Below are 25,281 nucleotides of genomic sequence, written 5' to 3'. Positions count from 1 at the left end.
GGAAGGAAGGAAGGAAGGAAGGAAGGAAGGAAGGGATATTGATATTAAGTAATAAAAATATGAATATGTTACAAATTACAGAACACCATAACAGAGTATCAGATAAAGTACCAAGTAGGCATCTCTCACACCTAATTGGGACATTGGGGCAGATTCCAAAAGGGCATCCTGGATGGGGTGGCACTTCAGATGGGCTTTGAAAGAGAGAATTTGAATGTGTGAAGAGATAAATAAGAACATTCTGCTAGGAGATAACAGTAAAACCACTCAAATTAACTTTTTCTTATTTACTCCAAACTAAGGACTGATAACACATACTTTAAATACATAAAACAGATCCCACCTGCCATGTTTGGGCCACACACTAATTAGCTCTCACTTGGATACAGTAGACTTAGACGTCAACCTCCTTTGACCAAGCAGAATGATAAACAGTCCAGTCAGGGTGTGTGTACAATATCTCAAAGTCTTCTAAGAAGAAAGCATTCCAAAGTCATCCAGAATGTGTTTCCAGTTCCTCAAAGGGAACTATCCTGCCTACTTGCTTCAGGCACATCTCTGGGTTTAATTAAACAATGAATAATGTTAAGAGGAATCACTGTGCTGATCTAACAACCTTTTTTTTCTATGGATTTCTCTGACTGTGATATTTATTTGAGTCTTTCAGTATTACCTGGGTTTAGGCAGCATATTTCCTTTGGACAAATGAGAACATTAGAAGGTTTTTAGACAACCCAGCCCAGGAACCCAGGTGGTAAGATCTTGGCTTTCTTGCTCCTCCCCTCCCTTAGAGGTGCAGAAATACCATCTGAGGGACCAGGTTTAATGTATTTTAGAAAACACGTTAACTCAATTTTTCCTTGGATTCTGAGAAGTTGTAATAGTAAATCTTTTAGGAGGCCTCAAAGGGGAAAACATTCTACCTGTTGCTCTTTAAATAAGGAGCCCCCTGAGGTAGTCCTGTTTGGCCATAGAGTATTTTATTTTTTTAATTCAAACTTTATGCTTTTAAACAAGGTATGCACTTACTAGTCCCTCTACATTTGACTACATTCGGAGAGATTTGCCCATGTCACATTGCCTCTTGTTGCTTCAGTCTGTGGGTTTTGCCTCACAGTTTCGTTCTTGACCTCAGCACTATGGCCCTTCTGGTCAGGTAACCGCTATGTGTGGGTGAGGGGCTGTCCTGTCTTCTTAGTGTGCTTAGCACTGTTGTCTTATCCCTTCTGGATGGTAGTAGTGCTCCTGCCCCACCCCCATCATGGCAAATCAAGTGCTTCTGAATTTGGTAAATAACCCCTGGCAATAGTAGTGTTTAACAAATGCTTGTGGAGTAAATGCACACAGGCATGAAAGAATACCAGTTTTCCAATCCACAGGAAAGATGGATAAGACAGGAGACTAAGAAGAATTACCCTTGGGAGCCCCAATTTGAGAATTGCTACTTTCTAGTAATATGGCTTCAGAGACCTGGGCTGGGGCCATGGCCACATTAATTGTACATAAGGCAACATAACTTGGACAAACAGTGCTTTGATTAAAAGTAAGCATCATGGAGATCAGAGTATAATTCATCATGCTTTAGTTTCTCTACCTCCCTTTCCCATAGCTCTGGTGTATAAATCTTATGAAACGATATTTGTAAAAGTGTTTTGAAATTTTAGAAATATAAGGTTGTTGCCATTGGTCTAACATGGCTCTTTAGGCAACCACGAATGCTGGACATCGAAAAATGGCAGTTCTATTCTGTAATATATCACTTAAATTTGAAGGAATTCCATCAACCAAGTATACTGACAAGGAGTTGAACTCAGCAGTAAGAAATGTCACTCTTGTCACTAGAAAGAATTTTCTTAGAGTCCCCTGTCTTGTTGGTCTTTCTGGCTGCTTGGAGAGCTGGTATTCATGTATGTATGCATACATTTGTTTATTCAATAGTATTTGTTAAGCATTATTATGCACCAGGTACTGTGCTGGGCACAAGGAATGCTTATATAATTCATAGTTCTATGTAATCAACTGTTAGACCTGTTAGGTATGGCCATGGAGAATATGTTCCAGCAGAGGCAACCTAAAAGGAGTAAGAAAACAATAATGCATTTGGCAAGTATATGACTGATAATATTCAGGATCTCTTGGAAGGGCTACCAAGCTCAGAGTTCAGGGTTAGGGAAAGCTAAGGTAAAATGAAACCAAAGCTGAGATCTGAATAGAGCATTACTAGGGAAAGAGAAAGTAAAAGATATTTTTGGTAAAGGGAACAGCATGTGTGTAGTGCTGGAGGTGAGAGAAAGTGGCATTGGGGGTAATATAGAGCAGAGAGTACAGGAAGGAGACTGGTAAGTGAGGCTGGGAGTATCTTAAGAACTATGAAACCTTCTATAGCATTATGGGAAGCAAGTGACAAGTTTACATACTAGACACATTTCTCTAGATACAATGTGAAGAATAGAATGGGAGTCGTCAAGACAACCAAGGAGCTACTCCAATATCCAAAGCAGAAAAGATGGTATCCAAAGTAGGATGGTGACTATGATATGACAGACAGGCAGAGGGAGTCAACAGATTGAAGTGTTTGGAGGAAGAATGATATGGGACTTAGTGATAGAGCAGATGAGTGTGCAGGTTGAGGGAAGTTAAGACAGCAGAGACAAGAATGACCCTCATGTGTCTGGATAGGCTTTTGGAAGAACTAACTGGACTTGACCAGAGCTACTGCTCTCAGTAATAAAAACAAGAGAGAGTTTATGGGGGTCCTTTTGAGGGCCAGTCCCTGAGCTAAGAGCTAATAGGCATTGTCTCATTTAAAGTTTGCCATTCTCTGTGAGGTATGCTCTATTATTTTTGAGACATCAAGACTCACCTGCTGAAGCATCCTTGCTGGGATGACAGAGCCTGGATTCAAACCCAGAAGCCTGACTCTGGAGCCTGAGCTCTTAACCACCACAGTAGCTATTAGTAACTCAAGTTACTGAAGATAGTTTGGGAGGAAGTATTCAATCGTTTAATCTCTTGGGATCTTGATTACCTCATTCAAAATCTCAGTATTAGAAAACCTCATTTTCAGGGCTGCCAGAGTGATTAAGTGTTAATACTAATAATGAGAAAGCAGGCATTTACTGAATACTGACTATATTCTGTGCTATGCTGTAGATGTGTGCATCTTCTCATTGAACCCTCATCAGCGCCTTGAAGTAGCTTCAATTATTTTCCCTATTTTATACACAAGGAAACTGAGGCACAGCAAATTTAAACGCTATACTCAGAGTTAGTGGCAAAGCTTAGATGCAAACCTTGGTGAGTATTTCTGAAGCCTAGGCTTTTTCACTGCTGTGTCATGCTACCTTGATTGAGAGAGGAGATCTGAGCTAAATAACACAGGCGCTATTTCACATATTGATCATTAATTTGTGGTGAAACACTCAAGATCTACCTTCTTGGTGAATTTTTAGTATATGACACATTGTTGTTAACAATAGTCATTGGGTTTTACAGCAGGTCTCTGGAACTTATTTCTTGTTGTCTGAGAATTGGTATCTTTTCTTTTTTGAATGGGTAGAAACTTCATTGAAAATTGATTTGATACCATCTCATTTGTTGATTCTTGATTTTACTTCTTGTGATTTAGGGGTCTTGTTAAGGATGTTGGTTCCCAGGCCGATTTTAATTTTTGCGTTATAGGAGTCTTTTAAGGAAGGTGGAGCCTAATCCAACATGATGGAGAGTTGGGACTACTTTTTCTTCTAGTAGGCACAGGTCTCTGCTCTAATGCCTAGGTCCTTGATCCACTTTGAGTTGAATTTTGTACAGGGTGAGAGAAAGAGGTTAAATTTCATTCTGCTATATATGGATTTCCAGTTTTCCCAGCACCATTTGTTGAAGAGGCTATTTTTTTTCTGCAATGTATGCTTATGGTGCCTTTGTCTGTATTTATGTGGGTTTATCTCTGTGTCTTCTATTCTGTTCCATTGGTCTTCACATCTGTTTTGGTGCTAGTACCATGCTGTTTTTGTTACTGTAACTCTGCAGTATAATTTGAGGTCTGGTATTTTGATGCCTTCTGCTCTACTTTTCTTGTTAAGGATTACTTTGGCTAGTCCAGGCCTCTTATTTTTCCAAATGAATTTCATGACTGAATTTTAATATATGAATAAACAACTAGAGCAACTCCACATCATGTTCAACCACAAGAATAGGATTCTAATGAGAATAAGTTATACTCCATGTATGTATGTTGGAATACATTATACTATAATGTTTATCTGAAAAGAATCCAAAAACTTACTTGCAAAAAAATTGGTATCTTTTGACCAATATTTCCTCAATATACACCACTACTTTCAGTCCCTGAAAACCATAATTACGCTCTCTGCTTCTATGAGTTCAACGTTTTTAGCTTTCACACATACATGAGATCATGTGTTATCTGCCTTTCTGTGCTGGATTATATCAATTAATATGTTGGTTAATGGGTTCATCTATCCATGTTGCATTATTCTGCTTTTAAAAAGAAGGATTTCCTTCTTTTTAAAGGCAGAATAATGTTCCATTATTGTGAACTGGAGAGGATAATCAGGGAGCTTATCTAACCCCTCACTGTCACATAGAAACTTCAGTAGTGGAAACATGAAGCGGTAATGTGGAAAAGTGAATCCACAGCTCTGATTGTACCCCTATTCCTTTCTGAACCTCAGCTCTTCCCTCTAGAGAATGGGGAGATCAGAGATGATCTTTCCTGTTTCCTTCAAACTGCAATTCAATATGAATTTAAATGTTCAAATCACAGTTGCTCACTAGCATCAAGTAGGCAAATAATGCAGTGGTTAAAAATAAGTAGTGTTAGTTAACTGTTCATATCTATTAATGATGTCCCAGCAACTAGTTTTCCATAATATTTTTCAACTTCTTTGACATAATGTAGGTAGAACCTGAGCCTAGAAGCCTCTACATGTGATCACTGTTCTTCCCAAAATTAGGCTTGTTTGTGCTCATACCAGGGAATAAGTAATGACTTAGTAAACACATTCTTGGGCCTGATTGCCATTTAGAAGAAAATTTAGTAAACTTATCAAATACTAAACATTGAAACTAAATAATGGTTGAGGTGATAGGATGACAAGTCATTTTAATTTTCTTGTAGTGTGTGTGTGTGTGCATGTGTGTGGGGGGAGGAGGGTATGGGGGATGGAACCCAGATCTTTGCTGCTTCTGAGCTGCATCCCAGTCCTGTAATCTGTGTTTTCATCAGCATCACAACTAACATTAATTTAGGATTTTTTTTCTGTGCTTTATGTGGATTATTTTATTAAATCCACATGGAAATCCTCTGAGGAAGAAACTACTCTTTTCCCATTTCCCAGAAGAGAAAAGTGAGGTTAGATCAAAATAAGGTTATGGAACCTATTCAGTGACAAAAATTAGTCCCACTGGGATTCAAACCCAGACCATCTGTTAGTAGTTAATATTCTTAACTGTAGCAAAATTTCTCCAGTGCCCTCAAGTTTTTTATTAGGAATACAGAGTATTATTATATGTGAAAAGGAATGCAAATATTTTAAAAATAGCATCTGAGTTGTTTTTTTAAAAACACAGTTTGTGAATTTCTTTTTCCTGTTTTTGTTTTGTGGATTAATTTAAGTTGCTATTAAATAACAACACTTAGTAAAAAAAAAAAAAACAGCTTGTCTTCAGAAAGCTGTAAATTACATATTTAAAACATTCTCAGGTACACCTGATGAGAAGCTGCACTTTACATGAATCACTGACTGAAAAAGAACAAGAAATAATTTCTGAAGCATATGAGTGATAAGTTGTAAATAATTTCCATTAGTTTTTCTTAGAAATTAGGCACTTAATATCAATATTTGGAAATCATTATTGCTTGAGTATTATTTGTGTAGATCTTCCAACATTGAAATTACCTGCATATTTGATTAATGGTAGAGAAAGAAGCACACACTGAGAGAAGACTTATGTTATAATTTGGAGAAAGGTTGCTTTAAATTGTAATAAGAAACAATAGATAATAATGATTCTTTTAAAACAGCTGACAAAATTATGGAACTACCATGCATAATGAAAAATTTTTAAAAATAACTTTCAAAGAACAGTCACTTAATATAGCATTCCCAACCCCTTCTCAGACCCTCCCACATGTCCAAATTTTATTTTCTTTGTAGCCCATGTCACCATATGAAATTCTCTTTTGTGTCATTGTGAGTTCTCACTCTCTATTGTCTAGATGCCCCACTAGAAGGTGAGCGTGCCATGAACACCAGAGATGTTAGCTGTTTTGAGTGCTTCTGTGTTTCCGACACCTAATGCCCAATCCATATTTATTGAATAAACAGATGAATGACATTCAGTATTTTACCTCTTACCATACTGGTATAAAGTTGGCTGTGCTCTGTCTTTTTTTAAAGCTCTACTTAATAAATTAAAAATAAGTATGTTTTGGGGGCTGGGATTGTGGCTCAGGGGTGGAGCGCTCGTCTAGCACCGGTGGGACCCGGGTTCAATCCTCAGCACCACATAAAAATTTTAAAAAAAGCATGGTGTTGTGTCCATCTACACCTAAAAAATAAATATTAAAAAAATAAGTATGTTGGAAAAAAAGACACAATATTTACTTGAAATCTGAAGACAAAACCAGGAACCGCCTGACTGTGTGCATGTGCTGAATCATTTATTCTTAGCTTTTGAATTCCATTAACAAATAATATCAGCTATATAAGTAGGGCGATGCTGAGCCTGCTTAATTAGTAACATAAAAAATGGCAAATACTCTCCTCATACACTTCAGACCATGGCTTCAAGGCAAGTCCGAGAAAGTTGGCATTTGTATTTGTTCCAGCCAAATGTTCTACGAAAAACAAGTCAGTGACCCCCTCCCCTTTGCCCAGTGGTAGCAATGAAGTTGAGTGAGGCATATCTGCCTTTTCCTGCAGTCAGCTTTGTTGTGGGGCTACCCTCAACTGCAGCCCCATTCCTTGCTGCAAAGCCAAGATTTTGTTGTGTATCCTCCACTCAGGGATGATGATTCAACACCAAATTAGATGCAAGCCTATCTGTGTAAGCCAGTTAGGCTGATGCCATTCTCCTTGGCAACGGTTGGCTTGGAAGTAGGTGGATGACTCAGACTATGGCCAAGGGGACATCGAGATAAATTTGCTAGGAACATGTGAGGGAAAGTTTCCTTGCTTAAAAAAAAAATGAAGGGCAGGATATCCTTTCTTTGGATATATTGTAGGATCTGAGTGTGATGCTCAGAGTTGCTACTGTTATCTTGGGACAAAGATGACATTCCAAGGACAGCAAGGCAGGAGATGGAATCTGAGTCCTGTTTGCTAAGCTTGGCTGGGGAATTATCAGCTCTGGGGCTTCAACAATTGCTGGGAGCCATTAGCCAAGTAGGTATGACAATTTCCTTGCCAGCGTACCCCATGTTGCTTAGTGGAAGGACTCGTGGAAATAGGACATTTTGCAGTGACATTGCATGTAGGTGACCTTGCTCAAGGACCAAGGCAGATCCGGGTTTAGGGTGTTCCCGGTTTAGGACTATCCGGGTTTAGGGTGGTTCCAGGTTTAAGATTATTCCTGCTGGGAATAGGGCGTATCCTGCTGCCTGAGTTCCCCTTGAACAATTATTGTGTGAAAATAATAAAACTGGATTACTGCCTCCTAACCTCCTGAGCTTCTTGCTTCCCACTTTGACCCCATACAATCTGTTATTGACCTGCTGCTAGAAAGAGTGTGTTACAATAGTGGCTCTTGATCTCACTTGGGCAGAAGTCCAAGTATTTACAATGGTTTATAAGGTCCACTCTTGTAGGTTTCTGCCTTCATCTCTCGGTTTCCATCTTTCCTAACTTTCCCCTTTCCCCACTCAACTCAGCCACACTGGCCTCATGTCTGGTCCTTGAACATGACAGATAAACTCTTGCCTCAGGGCATTTGCACTGGCTATTGCCTCTACTTGGAATTCTCCTGTTTAGATATCCACATGACTTGATTTCTTATTGTCTTCAGATCATTGCCTAAATATAATTTTTGAATTATATTCTCCATCATCCTATTTAAAAGAGAACACCTCTACAGCCCCATATTGCTTTATTTTCCTCTGTTGCATTTACATGCTTATATTTTGCATATCTTTATATATATATATATATATATATATATATTTTTTTTTTTAACCTCTTGTCTATCTCCACTACTGTGGAATCTCCCATACCTGGAATGCCTAGCAGATAGCAGGTGCTTTGTAGATATTTGCAGAACTAGGTGAGAGGTATCATTCTTTTACTGGCCTGTGTATTTTGATAGGAGTTTTCTGCTATACCTAAAAGCATCTTGAATGATTTCCTTTGAGCTGCCTTATGTTCACTGCCCTACATTTTCATGAAAGTGAATTACACCTTAAACGCACAGCCAGTGTCTCTAGAATAGAGTGACCCCAACAAACCTGTTGTCCAGTGGAAGATGACCAGTAGATATATTGCTGGTGTAGGATTTGAAAATTTGCTTTCTGATTTCTATGAGACCCTGAGCAATTTACAACTTATCTCCATTTACCTGGAACTCTGCCTTAATCTGCTCATCTCTACAAAGAATAATCTACCTACTGTCCATAATATCTGTACTATCTCTTTTGTGTCTTTAACATGGGATTATAAGACTCACTCTAGTTATCTCCCATAAGTGATAAGAAATAAAGTGACCCATGTTAAAAGTAGAAAAGTGATATGTATCTGTAATGGATTGTCTTGAATGGGCTATTTTATTCTCCAAAAAATATTCACTATGGTTATATTAACAGCAATACGGATCTTTTTGTTTTTCACATTTACTGCTTACTAAAGGCTATATAGTAGTCTACTCTTATCCATATTCTAAGATCCTCAATGGATGCCTGAAATCAAAACAGACCCAAACCCTACATATACAATATTTTTTCTATATACCCTGCAGTACTGCCACATAGTAGCAGAGTTAATCTGTCCTTCCATATCTATACCATGATGCATCTGTTGCATCAGTTCTCTTGTGCATTGTGACCACTATTAAGTAAAATGAGAGTTATTTGTACAAGATCACTGTAATACCATGGCAGTTGACCTTATAACTGAGATGGCTATGGAGTGACTAATGGGTGGGTAGCATATACAATATGGATACACTGGACAGAAGGTTGACTCATATCTGGGTGGGATGGAGCAGGACAGCATGAGAGCTTATCATGCTATTCAGAATGGCATGCAATTAAAAACCTATGGATAGCTTATTTCTGGAATCCCCTCCCCCCCATTCAGTATTTTTGGACCATGGTTAACTGTGGGTAACTGAAATTGTGGATAGCAAAACTATGCATAGCTGGGAACTACTATATTCATTCAACAGATATTTTTGGAGCTGCTACTTGTTGCCAGGCTACTTTTCAGGAGTGCTCTATCACAAAGGTTAAGGCCACCAACTCTGAGGTCAGGCAGGTGTGTGACTGGGGTAACTCAAACTTTCTGACCCTTAATTGCTTCCACTGTGAAATGGCATTGAACAGGCACCTGCCTCACATCTTATCATTGTGGCAAAGATGAAATGAGACAATATATTGAAATTCAATATTAGAGTCTGGCCTATGAAGACTAGGTAAATAGAATTAGCATTATTTTCACTCTATCCTGGCCAGGTATTATGCAGTGCTTTCAAAGATCTCATTAGCAAAACCTTTCATCCTCTTAAAATAGCTCAAGAAAACGAAATAATTAACCCAAAGGAATGAATGAAATGTGGGCCTGTGTGCCTAAAAATCCCCACTAATTCCTACTACTTCTTCTTTTCTTCTTTTTCTTTACTGAGGATTGAACTCAGGGGCACTCGACCACTGAGCCACATCCCCAGCCCTTTTTTGTATTTTATTTAGAGACAGGGTCTCACTGAGTTGCTTAGCACCTTGATTTTTGCTGAGGCTGGCTTTGAACTCATGATCCTTTTGCTTCAGCCTCCTGAGCCACTGGGATTACAGGCGCACACTACCACGCCCAGCTTAATTCCTACTACTTTTTTAGGTCTCTTATTGACCATCAGTTGCTCTAGCAAGCCTTTCCAGTTCTCTTGCCTATTCCACTGTAGGTTGAATGACTTACTAGTTGTCTAGAACTTTTTACATGTACATTGGATTGTAACTGGAAACCACTTGTTGATATTCTCAGGAGAGGATATGTGCTGAAAGAAGGGGGTTGAAAGGGTCCTACCCATGACTATGGTATCATGACCCTCTCCAGTACCTAACACACACTAGATGCTCCATTTGTACGCATTAATTAAACACATTAAAAGTTACTGGCAATAGGGAAGGAGTGAAATGATCAGCCATGCAGCTTTTTCATCTTTCTTGGCTTGGAAATATTTAATTACCTAATGCATAAGAAAAGAACAGGGTGTTTGGTGTCAGTGTTGGACAAAGAACCTGCTTACCCTCCTCCACAGAGTCCACTTCTCACCAGGCCACCTGCAGAGACAGCAAGCCTTCTCCAACAGACATCCCACATCACAGCTGAGAAAAAGTACTTTCATCTCACTGCAGCATGTTCATAATCGGACCAATTTTGCTTCTAGCAGATTGGAACGCCATACAAAGTGAAGTTGCATAGGAAATTTCTCTATAGACCGCTGCATACAGAGAGGAGATTCTTGGTTTCCTTTTGACGCACAGAGGGGAGGTTTTCCTTTCCCTCCAGTGCCTGGGGCAGAGAACGTGGCTTCTTAGTGGCCTCTTATTTATTGCTGTTCTGGTTTCCCTTAAAAGCACTCAAAGACATTCAGATATTCTATCTGCTATGCTCAGATATTCTCACAGTGGCCCTCTGATGTAAGGAAAGAAATTGAGTTTTTCAGTGTCTCTCTTGGATCAGCTTATACTAGAATTATTTGCAATGCCTGTGAAACATGCAAGCTCCTTGGCCCTATTCCAAACCTGTGAGTTCAACTCTCTTGGGTAGGGTGTGTTTTAACACCCTTCCCAGGTTGTTTATATGTACAATATTGTTTGAAAATCATCCATTGAGCTAAGCTTGCTAACTGGATAGTTGAACCAAGTTTAAAGTTTGGGCTCACCAGACTTCAAATTGATTAACAATATCTGGGAGTTGCTGATAAAGAAAGCTTCTATCAAATGAGACAAGATCTCTCCCTAAAACAGGAATTCTTACCAAAGTCACTGCTTCCTCCCATATCCAGGATAGGGAAGGGTGAGGCAAAGAAGACAGCATTTTGGATCATTTAGACTGTGATCTGTGGGGTGAAATCACAATCATCTTATGCTCCTTAGGTTGCATGAAAATCTGAGAAAATTTATTGTCCACAGCTGACTTTCTGTAAAATGAGGAGAAGGTCACAGGCCTTTATATTGCTTGGAAACAACCCAATTGGTATTTTTCACTTTGGGTGTTAGCAAGGAGTCAGACTCATTGAAGGGTAGCTGAGAAATCATTTCTACCATCCTGAGATTTCTCAAACATCAGTGCAAAACGAAGACGCCCTTGCAAATGCAGCTGGCAGAGACCTCCTCTGTGCTAGGAGTTCTCGAGCTGTCGGCTTTTGCTTTAAGGTGGGTAGAATGCACCTCATATTGACAGGCAAATTGATGTTTTTTTTTTTTTCTCATTAGAAATCTGAATCAATACAATGCTTCATCCTTCCCTGTACCACCTGAGTGATCTTTTCAGAAGGAGGAGAAGGAACAAAGGTTATTCCCATGTAGCAAAACAGAATAAATACCATAATTATTTCCCATGCATAAGATGAAATGACCTACACTGGCAGGCATTGAAGAACTGCAGAATGAGCAAACAAAAGACCCTGGAACTGTAGTATCTAAAAGAAAATAGTTACATGCTGTAGCTGAGAAAAAACCCAGAAACTCCACCAGATAATTCTTTTTTCCTATGCACAGAATCAGACCCAGCTCCCCAAAAATTGATGAAAAAAAAATTTGATGAACAGAGTGGTCAACTTTCGCATGCGAATTACTTCTACCAATGAAATAGTGTAAAGCTTCATATGTTATATGGAATATGCATTCATGGTAAGTCAAACACTTGAATTTCACAGAATCAGAAACTTCCATGGGTATCTTCTAAGACCTAAACTAAATGAACCATGCTTAAATGGCATTCCAGCTACCAGGAAAGCAGTGGAGGACTCAGGCCATCCTCCGGCTGTTTACCAACGACTGCCTGTGAACCTGGACGGCATGCTATGTGATCCCATGTGGGGCAGTGGTTTCAGATGCCATCTATACATGAGGCCTCCCAGCTTCTGTCTCCATCCCAGATTCTGAGACACTCACATGCACATTTCCTTCTTGGCATTTGCACCTAGGTATAATGATGGCCACTTCACACTTCATATGTTCAAAATGATCTTAGGATTTTCCTCCCCAATTGTGTTTCTTTCCCAGCTGTGTCAAGGTGGATGACTGGTGCCTGGGAGCTATCTTATTTCCTTACTTTACCTCTCTCCAAAATTTACCTGGAGGCCGTTTTCATTTCATCCTCTTCTCTTTCTTGACAGAACTACATTGTCTCAGACTTCCTCTAGGAATGCATATATCTTTAGACTCCTTCAGTGGGAAGGAGTCCCACTGTTCCCAAAAGGTGGGTGGGACCTAGGATGTGAAATGCTTGAATGACATTTAGTGATGCACCCAGGTGCTGTAAGGTGACCCTGCCTGGTCAAGTCCCCTCCTACCAGCTCTCCTCCTCCTTTCAGGCTGTGAGCTTTTCTCAAAGGAATGGGATGGGACAGGCTCTTCTTTGTGCTTTGGAAACCTCACCTTCTCCCCTGGTGCTGTGCCTGTTCACGTGCTCATTCCAAGTCTGGTTCCCTTGTTTGAAGCTAAGGCTCAAAGGTCACCTCCTCAAGGAGATCTGTCCTCGTGCCCTATACCATAGTGACCTCCTCAGGCACTCTCTCATGCCATTCTGTTCATTTATTTTCCATTTTCATCAAAAACTTGAAGAACTTTTATTTTCTTCTTTTTAAATTGTCATTATGTTATCCATTATAAGGCAATTTTTTACAAACTTGTATTCACCTGGTGTAGTGCTGATACAGAGCAGCCACTTAATAAATGCCTGATGAATACTTGCAGGAGGGAATTAATGCATTAGAGTTAATGAATAGAGTCAAATTCCTACTTTACTAATAAACTAATTTCATTGCATTGTCTGGAATGAGCTGACGTGACTTTAATTATGTCTGCCTGGCACAGCAATAGCTTTTTCAAACCTCAGCAATATCAACTGGCTGGTATCAGATGTAGCATATCACTAAATATTAGTCAAGCATTTCACATCCTGGGTCCCACCTACCTCTTAAGTTTGATTCTATAAGTGCTTTTACACCCCACAAAAGAAAGTCCTTCTTATTTCTGAATTTAAAAACCTCTGGACCTTTGCACACACTGTTTCTACCACTTCATGTCTCATATTTTCTGCTTTCTAAAACCTTCTGAGACACTTGAATAGTCAAAGAGGTATCAATGGATAAGATCTTATAAGACCAATTTTTAAATGCTTTAAACTGGAAAATTTGAGCAATGGTCACTGTTAGATATTCCTAGTAAATTTTAAGTCTTCAACATATTTCTAAAGAGCCCTGGGTATTTTAACTTAAAAAAAAGATAAAATATGTCTATGTAAAACTGGACAAGGAATTCTGTTTTTGAGATCATTTCTCAATGATATAATCACAGTAAAGAAATGTAATTATTGCACATTTTCTATGTGCTATGTTGTTAAAAATATCTGTATTATTGTATTATTACAACAGTTCTTCAAAATCAGTTTTACTATTCCAACATATCAGGGAATGGAATTTCTATAAATGTGAGGTAACTTGTTCCATGCCAGCAGAGAAGCCAAACTTGAACCAGGTGTTTCCACTGGGGAACCTGTGCTCTGAACCAGTCTATCATACGGACATAAAGATGCTTTATTAGCACAGATGCTATTAGGTGTTCATAACCCTGTTGTTATAAATATTCAAGATTGAGTAAATAATCGGGGCATACTACTTCTTATACAAATGATCACGTCATATTGTTAGGTAAAAACAAAAACATATGAAATATTTCCATTTGTTAAAAAAAAGGCCAGTCCACTACATAGTATCTGGTGCATAGTACTTGTTGGTTAACTGAATCAACTGATGAATATCTATGCATAAGTTTAGAAAAATATACCACAAACTATTAATAGTATTGATCTGTGGGTTGTGGGATTCTGAATGTAATTTATTTTTGGACATATGTTTTAGTTACATTAAATCTTTCTAGTCATCAGAAAAGCACAAAAATAAATGTATTTAATAATAAATGCATCTAATATAAGCCCTGAATAATTTTTTAAATAAGTTTATCTTTGTTCATCTACCCCTAAATGTGTGAGATTTCTTCCTCTTTTGCATTCAAAGCACTTTAGCCTTTAATCAAGTAACTTTTGTCTTCTCCTTATCTTGTATCATTCTTATTGTTGTATAATGCATTCTACTGTAGCATACTCCATTTCCTCTTCAATGGTACATTTCCTTTTCTATTTTTTTCTTTTTTCATTTTGTGGTACCCATGATTGAACTCAGGGATATCCAACCACTGAGCCACATCCCTAGCCCTTTTTTGTATTTTATTTAGAGACAGGGTCTCACTAAGTTGCTTAGGACCTTGCTAAATTGCTGAGGCTGGCTTTGAACTTGTGGTCTTCCTGCCTCAGCCGTCAGAGCTACTGGCATTATGGGCATGTGCCACTATACCCAGCAGTCAGTGGTACATTTCTTGAGAGCTTGGACTTTATTTATCTTTATACTTTCCCTTTCTGGGATGGTACCCTGGGTATTGTAAACACTTACTAAATGTTTGTTTTTAGCTCATAGTATCATTCATCTGAAGACCTAAAATATTGCATTAAAATACTCATCTTTATTTTTGTCATTTCACCTTCTTAGCCCCCTAGCAGATACTACAATATGAGTAACTAATAACAATCTAACAAGACACATTCCCACATCTCTACATAATTAAAAATATTTTCTATTCACCTAGCCCACATGGTCATCACAGTGGGTCCCTATATTATTATTCCTATTTTCCAGATAAAGAGACTGAAGCACAGAGACATTAAACAAATCAGTCAATGTCATTGACTAATGGAAAAAGCCATCAGTAGGACAAAGTTAAAAGGACAGGAAAGTGGAGACTCTATATTGGCTTATCAGTTTAGAAAGTCAATGTGGGAAGAATAGACCAATTAAAAAAAACAACAACCTGATTTTAACCAATAGCAGGTAAGAGTTATTCATTAATTTGCTTAGCAAATATGCAACTACCATCAAGGCACTATTAATGCAGTTTAAATGACTTCACAGATATGTTGGCCAGGGAAACTTGATGACAGTGTATATGTTAGTGTCCAACCTAACTCCTGGTTTTGCCTTCCTATACCATTTTGTGGTGCATTTTCCAGACAAAGTAGGAATTGTCATTTGGATCCTAACTTCATGATCCAATTAATAGTCAATTCAATCAGGCTACTTATTTATCACGCACACAAATATTTAAATCTAGCTTTAGTTCACTGGGATGGATGGATCATCAAAAAACATGTGTGAAAAATATAGATTGCTGGACCTCATTCCAAACTGCTACATCAGAATCTCCATTTTCAAAACTGTTTGAAGAGCAGGGGGTTTGGGGTTCCAAGCCTGAGTTTGAACCTAGCTTGCCCATTAGCTAGACAGCCTTTGGCAAATCACTTAATATTTCCTATTTGCTTGTTTAACTTGAGTATCCTCATAGGTAGAGTAGGAATAAAATCATCTTCTCTCATCAGGTTTCTTTTTATTCTTCCTTTTATTTATTAGAGCTTTACAGTTATACATAGTAGTTGGATTCATCCCAACAAAATCATGGAATTTGATTTCAGTTCAGAATTCCCTGTTTTTCTCTCCTCCTTTTCCTTCTCATCTCCCTCCCTCCCTCTCATAAGGTTTTGGTGGCAATTATGTTAGAATGAAGTGTAAGAGCTCAGTAAGTACTCAAGGATAAGAGCTAGAGTTAGACACTCAGAAGCTTCACAATTGGTGGGGAACTATTCAGAAAGACAAGATTTAAGTCCACAGCCTGAGAGCAATGAGTAATCAGAAATAAGTCATGCAGCCTTGTGGTCCTAAATGCCAGTCCACTCCATCAGAATTACCTGGGTGAGCTCATTAACTCTTTGTATTACCCTGGTCTCCAACCTCTAACTCAGTAGCACTAAGGGACCCGAATGTCTTTATCATTTAAAAAGCACAAGCGATTTTGAGTCAAAACAACTGATTAACTGGAGCTTGAGTTTGCTTAAGATCCGTGAGGTTAGGAAATAGGTCATGCCCTTCCTCCTCCTGTCCTTTTAAAAAATACCTACTGCCTCGCATATTGCTGCCATGTAGAAGACACTGAGAAATATTTTTTATTAAATGGGCAAAAAATGAGTTAGATAATGCCTGCTTTGTCTTCAGAGGGACTTTAAAAGGAAATTTGTAAGGCTCCATTTGTCAATACATCATGAAAACAACAGATGTTATATAAAAGAATAATTGTATAGATAATAAAATATTGTTTAATTAATTTTGTGTGTTTCTCCTACTCTTAAACACAGATCATGTGGTTTTAGCCTACCCACCATTAGACTGAGTCTATAAAAATAAATTACAACAAGATGGTGAATAAATTATTTCCTTAACTTATTCAGATTAAAATTTACACAAATTATTTTTTATTCAGCATTAAAATGCTACAAAATGACTCAAAGTTCACATGGATTGATCCTATTATGTTTCATATTAAGGTTCAACCTTGTCTACTGTTCATTTTTCATTCATTAAAATGAGTTTTAGACCAACGTTTTGCCACATGGATACCTGCCCTCAATGCAATAAAATCTGTTTCAGGAAATCCTGACTGCCTCCTGCTAGAACTGCTAAACTTTGATATAAAACACCCACAAGTGCTACTCTAGTTCCTTCCAAGGGCCTATCATTCAGCTGTTTTGAAATGCAGAATCCTTAGGGAGAGTAGAGTCATGGAGGTCTCTAAGCCCAGGCTTATGAGAGGGGAAAAAAATGAAGAGAATTAAAATGATTATTTCAGGAGGAGAAAAAAAAAAAAAACAAACTAATGCATTATCCCTGGTAAAGGACCCTGGAATGAGAAAATCTCCTGAGAACCAGTAAGGCAATTAATTATATGCTGATATTGGGACTCAATGTTCCCATAATTCAAATGACTGAACTTGAATTCTTCAGTCTCCCTGTGTGCTCCATGTGAAGCCAGTGAGCCTCAACACCGTGGAGAGAGATTAATGGCTGACAGTCTTGAACTGTTTGGTCCCAGAATTCTGCAGAGCTGAAAGACCCTCCTGAAGCCAGGCTTGCCTCCTTTAGCCTCTCTCTGCAAACCGATTTATTTCACTGAAAGCTTATTTCAGTGCTGCCTCATTGATGGGAATAAAATAAACTTCACCACAGAGAAAGTGTAGACAGAAATGATTAAATCCATTGCTAGCTCAGAATACTCTTCTGAGATGTGTGGAGACTTATATTGAAAGAGCAAAAATGAAATTTTTCACATCGGAAACCAGCACAAACCCCCAAAGGAGGCAAGGGAAGGGGCCCAGGGAGCTGTGTCCTACCTTCTGTTGTTCCAATCTCGATAGTGCCTTTCACTTGGCTGAAGCACCATAACGTGTCCTGGGTGAGCATCCCAATTCCTGAAAGCAACACAAGGAGACACAAGGTTAGGGAAGAGTGCCCCCATTGTTCTTAAAAGGCCCAAAAGAAAAGAAATACATAGGGTGACCTATGCATTTCTAAGTGGAGACTTACACACCAGGTATCATCGCCTTGAAGAAGAGACGCTGGGTCCTGGGAGAACAGTCAAGCGGCAGGCACCAGGTCCTGCTGTGAATCCCCGTGCTGTTCTTCCCTCTGCCCCTGCCAGGAGGAGGCTGAACTGGAGCAATTGGAGTTTGTCCCTTCTCAGGCCCTGGCAGCGTCCGAGAGCTGTTACGAAGGGCCCGCAGTCGCACCCTGTGTGACTGGCCCTTTTCACGGGAATACTAATGCTTTCGATTGTTTTCCTTCTGTGGTGGTAGAGAAGCGAAAGAGGCAGTTCATTAGAGGGGTGAGAGGAAAAGAACAGCAACATTTTTTTTTTTTTAAATACTGAGTTACACAGCTTGCATGATTGAATGGCCAGTAAGGGTCAGACACCCAGAGAACTTGCATCTCTCTTGTTCACTTCTTGACCACTTGCCAAAGTCAGAGCTGACTGAAGAGTAGGGGACAGTTAAAAAAAAAAGTTGATGGGGGATGAAGGCGCAGCACTGGGGTGAGGAGCCGCTAACAAGGGTTGTGGATGTGGCTCAGTGGTTCCTGACAAATGTGGTCTGTTTTGTTCCATGTGGGTTTCTGTTTCAAAGTCTCATCAGACAGTTGGTGAGGCTAAGTTTTTTGGCTTATTGTGATTTCTGTTTTCTACAAATCTAGATATCCAATATTAATACATGTACATGCCTAATACATTCACTAATATACACATTCAAGTCAAAAAGGTCCTTTTCAGACGCTGCTGGAGAGCAGTGGAGCCCATTCCCTTCTCAGCAGCATGAACTTTGATCTATACTAGGTTTTAAAGGGGGATGCTCTCTGCTCCCTGGCTGTCACACACTGAGCAGCTTTCCTCCTCCAGACATTTCCACGATGATGCTCTGCCTCGACTCAGGCCCAGAGCTATGGAGATGGCCACCCTCGGACTGAACCTCTGAAACTCTTATAAGATGCCTTACACTGACTGCCTCAGGACTCTGCCATCAAGAACACCATCACCAGATGCAGGCCTTTGACCATGGAACTATAAGCCAAATTAAACCTGTTTCCTTTTCTAACTAACAATAATAATAATAATAAAATAAAGCTGGGTGTGGTGGTGCATACCTATTATTCCAGCAGTTTGGGAGGCTGAGGAAGAAGGATAGCAAGTTCAAAGCCAGCCTCAGCAACTTACCAAGGCCCTATGCAACTTAGAGAGATCCTGTCTCAAAGTTAAAAAAAATTAAAAAAGGGCTGTGGATGTGGCTCAGTGGTTAAGCACCCCTGGGTTCAATCCCTGGTACCAAAAAAAAAAAAAGGGAGGAAATATTGCACAGTCTATTTTTGGAAAAGGGTATGAATTTAAGAATAATTAAATTTAGTAGAATGAAAACCATGAAATACCAAAACTAAACTGACCCTTTAAAAACATAGACAATTGAATAGTGATTCTCATTGTCAGAAACAGATCTGTATTGAATTCTTCTAGGGAAACTTTCACTCACTCAACCATGTGAGGGTGGAGCTTGCTCCACTTGCTTTTCTCACTGTGTTGGAGTATATTGGATGGACGAAGCATACATAGGGGGCGCCCTTAAGAACGGATGCTTTGCTGTCAGACAGGGTTATAGTTTGGCTCTGAGTTGGGACAAGTTCCTAAACATGATGAGCCTGTGTTTCCTCATCTTCAAAGTAGAAAGGACAAGGGTACCCATCTCCCACGAGTGTAGACATTGGAAGTGATTAGCAGAAGCAACAACTTGATAATGGACATTATCATCAGGAAAGATTTTTTTTTTAATGTTTATTGGTAAGAAAGGAAACTATTAGCTGAGGAATGTCCACTTAGCTGCTGTGAGGCAGGCACTGGGCTAACCACTGGATGTGGAGGATCTCCAAGCTCACTCAGATGTATGGGGGTGCATTTTTATCACCCCTATTTTCTAAGTGAAGAAACTAATACTCAGGAATTTTCTGTAATTCCCTCAAGGTCATACATAGGATGCAGCAGAACAGAGATTTCAACCCAGACTGCCTGACTCCCAATGTCTCCAGTGTGCAGACATCAGCTGCCCATTAATAGATAGGTCCTTAGACCCAGAGAGGTTTCATCACTTGAACTGGAGTCTCATTTGTAAGACAGTGGAATAAAAGTTTTGGATGCCACCAAGTAGCAAATTATCAATGTCACCTCCAAGACTACACAGGGCTAAAAAATGGTGGGCTCTGGAGGACCTAGGCAGTGTCTATAGGGGAGGAAGCCGCTTGGCTGCAGCTGAATATTGCCTTGAAGGAGTCCAGGCCAGTGTCATCAATTGGTTGATTTTTTCCCCCAAAGATGCCAGAAATCAGGGTTATTTTGTAAATAATTCAAAAGTTTAAATAACCCCCCAATTTTAAAACACCAAATTGTTTTAAATTAGAACCCTCACACTACAGGGCTCACAGGGCACAGGGCAAACACACCACATCAACAGGCTGAATATTGTCTTTGTGCCAGCAATTTGCAAATCTCTGCTTAGAATATTTGTCCTGAAAGACACTTAGATAATAACCTAGGTCATCCTCACCATTTTACAGATCGAAAAGTGAGACCCCCAACAAGGGAAAGAGCTCACAACACGATAAAGTTACCTTATTTGCACACCTAGGACTTCCTTCAACCACCAGGTTACCTCTCAGGTGATGGTTTGGTGAGATAACAATTCAGTTTTAATGAATACTCTTTAGAGTAGTATATTTGATTGCTAAATTGGATCTGGAGAGTTAAGCCAACATAGTGAGAAAGAAAATTTTGTTTCTCTTCAGATACAGTCTTTAGCAGCTTCCCTAAACTCCAGAGCCAAATGACACTCCAGTTGCTGTGGTAACAATGTCATAAGAGGCATTCTCTACCGAGAGGCTGGTGTTTAGCCAGTTGTTAAACATCCTGGAAGATGTTCATTCCTTTCTCCTCACCTGTGCCTCAAATAGGCCTTGGTCTCACCTTCTGAATGGCCAGGAGGTCAGTTCACTGATGGTATACACCTCTCTTATTTCTAGGATCACATAATAGCTGAGTTCTTAATCCAATCAGCCCTTGGGGATCATTTGGTCCAAACACCACATTCAAAAGCAGAGGACACTGGAGCCCAGAGTGGCCATTGCTACACAGTGAATTAACAGCAGAGTTGGAGTCAGCCCAGGGCTCTGATGTCCTGCACAGGGCCCTTCAGAATTGAGGCTGCCCTTTGTGTTGCCTCTTTGGTGCCAACTCAGCTTAGTGAATACAATGAACAGAGGGTGTGACATGCAGCAAATAAAGCTCCTTATTGATAGGGAGGCCACAGCAAAGAGTTATTTTCATGGATTTGGTGCTAGCAGTGTGCTTCGCTCTGCAGAGAGAGGGGAAAAGGATGGGGGAGAGAGAGCAAAAGACAGAGACAGAGAATTCTTGCCCAAAGAAATTTTCTCCTAGAGTAACCAATCTTGAAATTGATTATGTTATAGGTTGCAGTAGAAAGAGCCTACAATAGTGTAGTCCTCTCTGAGTGTTGACAATACCATAACTTACTAAGGCATTCAGCATAAATAAGTATCTTACCAGCTCAACTTGGTGTAGAAATCTTCCTATCTAGGATGCCAGATCCCTATGAGGAGAGACTCATGTGCTCTAGAAACAGCTAAAAATAAAGCAAACTTCAGAATTCAGTAATAAAAGAGAAGTTTTTTTTTTTTTTTTTTACGTTTTACTGCAACACTCTATATATTACTCGATTTTAGCAGCTACTAGTGTGTTTAGAAAAAGCAGGCTGCCTTTGTGTCCCAACTTATCAGTGAGCTCACAAAGTACTGGCACAAGTAGAGAAGGAAGAGATGTGAAATTTTAAAGTCAAACTTTTCCTTAGCACAGAATTGAATCGGCCATCAGAGAGATTATGATGAAACCATCATTGGATTGATTTGCTGGATCTAATCCACTGGATGATTTAAATTGGCAATCAAAATAATTGTTAATTGGCTAAGCTGACCATCACAACCGTCCATCTGGTGGACAAAAGGAAAGGAGGTGGAAGGGAATGGCTACATTTGACTGATTATTTAGAAGGTAGAATCAATTAGGGATTTGTGATGAGGAAGGAGCAGTAGAAATTCTGGGCGATGGGTGGGACCGTGGAGTGACTCATTCATTATTGTTCTCTTGATCTTCTTACATTCTAAGAATCTATTTTCTGAACAAAGGAAAGAAGTTTTTCAAGTCTCAAAGAAATAATAATGCTGGGGTGTGCCTCCTTGGAAACCTCAGTCCATTTTACAAATCACAAGAAGTGAGGGTGCCGCACATCCTTAAGTGGGTTGATGTAAATATCTCTACACACCAAGAGAATGAGAACTAAGTTGCACTTATAGATCAATGCATTCCTTCAAGACACTTTGAAATGTGATTAAAAAGTGGCCTAGATCAAGATATCACATTTTGCTCATCTTTCCCATATGTACAATAATTATTTTGTTAGTTTTCTAATATTTATAGAGAGGTTTTGATAAATGGTTAATGTAATCCTTTCCACTCTCTTTTCAAAAAGTTTTTGAGGGCATAATAGACATATAATAAACTGGAGATGAGTAAAGTGCACAGTTTGATCAGTTTTGGCATGTGTATACCATACCACCACCTTAAAACTTTCACATCAATCAAACTAGTAGACATAGCCAAAGCCCCCAAATGATTGTTTATGCCGGTAAACTTTTCTAACCCTTCTCTGCCCGTGCAATCTTGGACACCTCTGGTCTGCTGTTCCTATATATTAGTCTGTACTTTATAATTGTGTCTAAATGCAATCCCATGGTGTATACACTCTTCTTCTGGCTTTAGTTTTACAAGTAAAAGTAGTTCGTTTCTTCCTCTTGAGGACCAGCATTCCATCACATTCCATGCCAAAATGTGGTCATCTATTCACCTGAATGTAGGTAGTTTCCAATTTGTAACTATTACAAAGAAAACTTCTAGAAACATTTGTGTATGCATATTTGTGCATGTTTTGATTTCTCTTCGCTGAACACCTAAAAGTATGTGATTAGGCCACATAGTAAGCATCTCTTTAACTTTTTGAGAAGAGAAAAATAGTTGTGAAAGTGATGGTGTCCCCAGCATGCATGACAGTTCCAGCTGCTCCACTTCCTCTCCAGCACACAGCATGGTCACAGTGTTCAGGACTAACCACACTACAGGAAGGTCATAGGATCTGGCTTGTTAAATGTGTACTTCCCCAAGTGAGGATCTTTCTGGTGCTTGGTTGCCATTCACATCTCTTTTTCCTCATTTTTTTTTCACTGGCTAAAAATTCCTGGAAAAATTGTAAAAAGCAGTGAAATTAGACATCTTTATCCTTTCTCCATCTGAGGGAAAACCATTCAGATTTTCCCTATTAAGTATGTTAACTGTAGATTTTTCCTGGTTGAGTTTACCTGTTCATCTGGTTGAGGAAGTTCCATTCTATCCCTACTCTGTTGAGGGTTTTTATCAGGAATATTGACTGGATTATATTTTGTCTGCAGGTATTAAGGTAATCATATTTTTTCTTTATAAATTTGTGTTCTGAATTGTAGTAATTTATTTTTTAATGTTAAAGCTATTTTGTATTTGGTCATGGCATATTTTGTCTTTTTCTAAACTGTTTGATTTTTTTTAAAAAAACTGTTGTATTTATGCTCCTGAGGGAAATTGTCATCGAGGAATGAGGTCTTCATAAAATGAGTAGAGAATTATTTGTTTCTTTTGAATTTTCTGGAAATTTTGTGAATAATAGGTAGTTTCTTCCAGAAATATGTGGAAGAATTTACCAGTGATGATCCAGGCTCCATGGTTTCAATGTGCGGTTTTAATAATTAATTCAGATTCTTTGACAGATGTAATGTTAACCAAGTTATCTATTTCTTCTTTTTAAATATTTTTTATTTGTTTTAATTAGTTATACATGACAATAGGATTCATTTATTTATTTATTTTCCTTTATTTATTTATTTATTTTTCCTTTAATTTTTATTGTTGGTTGTTCAAAACATTACAAAGCTCTTGACAAATCATATTTCACATTTTGATTCAAGTGGGTTATGAACTCCCATTTTTACCCCGTATACAGATTGCAGAATCACATCGGTTACACATCCACTGTTTTACATATTGCTATACTAGTGTCTGTTGTATTCTGCTGCCTTTCCTATCCTCTACTATCCCCCATCCCCTCCCCTACCATCTTCTCTCTCTACCCCATCTACTGTAATTCATTTCTCCCCCTTGTTTTTTTTCCCTTTCCCCTCACTTCCTCTTGTATGTAATTTTGTATAACTCTGAGGGTCTCCTTCCATTTCCATGCAATTTCCCTTCTCTTTCCTTTTCCCTCCCACCTCTCACCCCTGTTTAATGTTAATCTTCTTCTCATGCTCTTCCTCCCAGCTCTGTTCTTAGTTACTCTCCTTATATCAAAGAAAACATTTGGCATTTGTTTTTTAGGGATTGGCTAGCTTCACTTAGCATAATCTGCTCTAATGCCATCCATTTCCCTGCAAATTCTATGATTTTGTCATTTTTTAATGCAGAGTAATACTCCATTGTGTATAAATGCCACATTTTTTTTTTATCCATTCGTCTATTGAAGGGCATCTAGGTTGGTTCCACAGTCTTGCTATTGTGAATTGTGCTGCTATGAACATCGATGTAGCAGTGTCCCTGTAGCATGCTCTTTTTAGGTCTTTAGGGAATAGACCGAGAAGGGGAATAGCTGGGTCAAATGGTGGCTCCATTCCCAGCTTTCCAAGAAATCTCCATACTGCTTTCCAAATTGGCTGCACCAATTTGCAGTCCCACCAGCAATGTACAAGTGTACGCTTTTCCCCACATCCTTGCCAGCACTTGTTTTTGTTTGACTTCATAATGGCTGCCAATCTTACTGGAGTGAGATGGTATCTTAGGGTGGTTTTGATTTGCATTTCTCTGACTGCTAGAGATGGTGAGCATTTTTTCATGTACTTATTGATTGATTGTATGTCCTCCTCTGAGAAGTGTCTGTTCAGGTCCTTGGCCCATTTGTTGATTGGGTTATTTGTTTTCTTATTGTTTAATTTTTTGAGTTCTTTGTATACTCTGGATATTAGGGCTCTATCTGAAGTGTGAGGAGTAAAGATTTGTTCCCAGGATGTAGGCTCCCTATTTACCTCTCTTATTGTTTCTTTTGCTGAGAAAAAAACTTTTTAGTTTGAGTAAGTGCCATTTGTTGATTCTAGTTATTAACTCTTGTGCTATGGGTGTCCTATTGAGGAATTTGGAGCCCGACCCCACAGTATGTAGATTGTAGCCAACTTTTTCTTGTATCAGATGCCGTGTCTCTGATTTGATAT

The 25,281-nt window shown here is 39.0% G+C and overlaps 1 protein-coding gene across 4 annotated transcripts in view; it reads right to left on the bottom strand.

Annotated features, from left to right (window-relative positions):
• Positions 1-18,147, bottom strand: part of Ppp2r2b (protein phosphatase 2 regulatory subunit Bbeta) — a 434,540-nt gene extending 416,393 nt beyond the window's left edge. Inside the window, exons 1-2 of one of the 4 annotated variants that reach the window (XM_058584247.1) lie at positions 17,920-18,147; positions 17,727-17,804 (exon numbers count right to left, since the gene is read on the bottom strand). In XM_058584247.1, coding sequence (XP_058440230.1) covers positions 17,727-17,804; positions 17,920-17,933 — 92 coding nt within the window. In that variant the 5' untranslated portion in view covers positions 17,934-18,147. The remainder of the gene's footprint in view (positions 1-17,726; positions 17,805-17,919) is intronic. The other 3 variants (XM_058584241.1, XM_058584242.1, XM_058584244.1) reach the window with 3 other exon arrangements.
• Between the last annotated feature and the right edge of the window lie 7,134 nt (positions 18,148-25,281).

The sequence above is a fragment of the Marmota monax genome, unplaced genomic scaffold (assembly GCF_021218885.2).
Source record: "Marmota monax isolate L192 unplaced genomic scaffold, Marmota_monax_Labrador192_F-V1.1 WCK01_AAM20220418_F8-fsc00006, whole genome shotgun sequence".
Taxonomy (NCBI): Eukaryota; Metazoa; Chordata; class Mammalia; order Rodentia; family Sciuridae; genus Marmota; species Marmota monax.
Note: the sequence above shows the minus strand (reverse complement) of the source record. Positions and strands in the feature narration are given on the sequence as shown.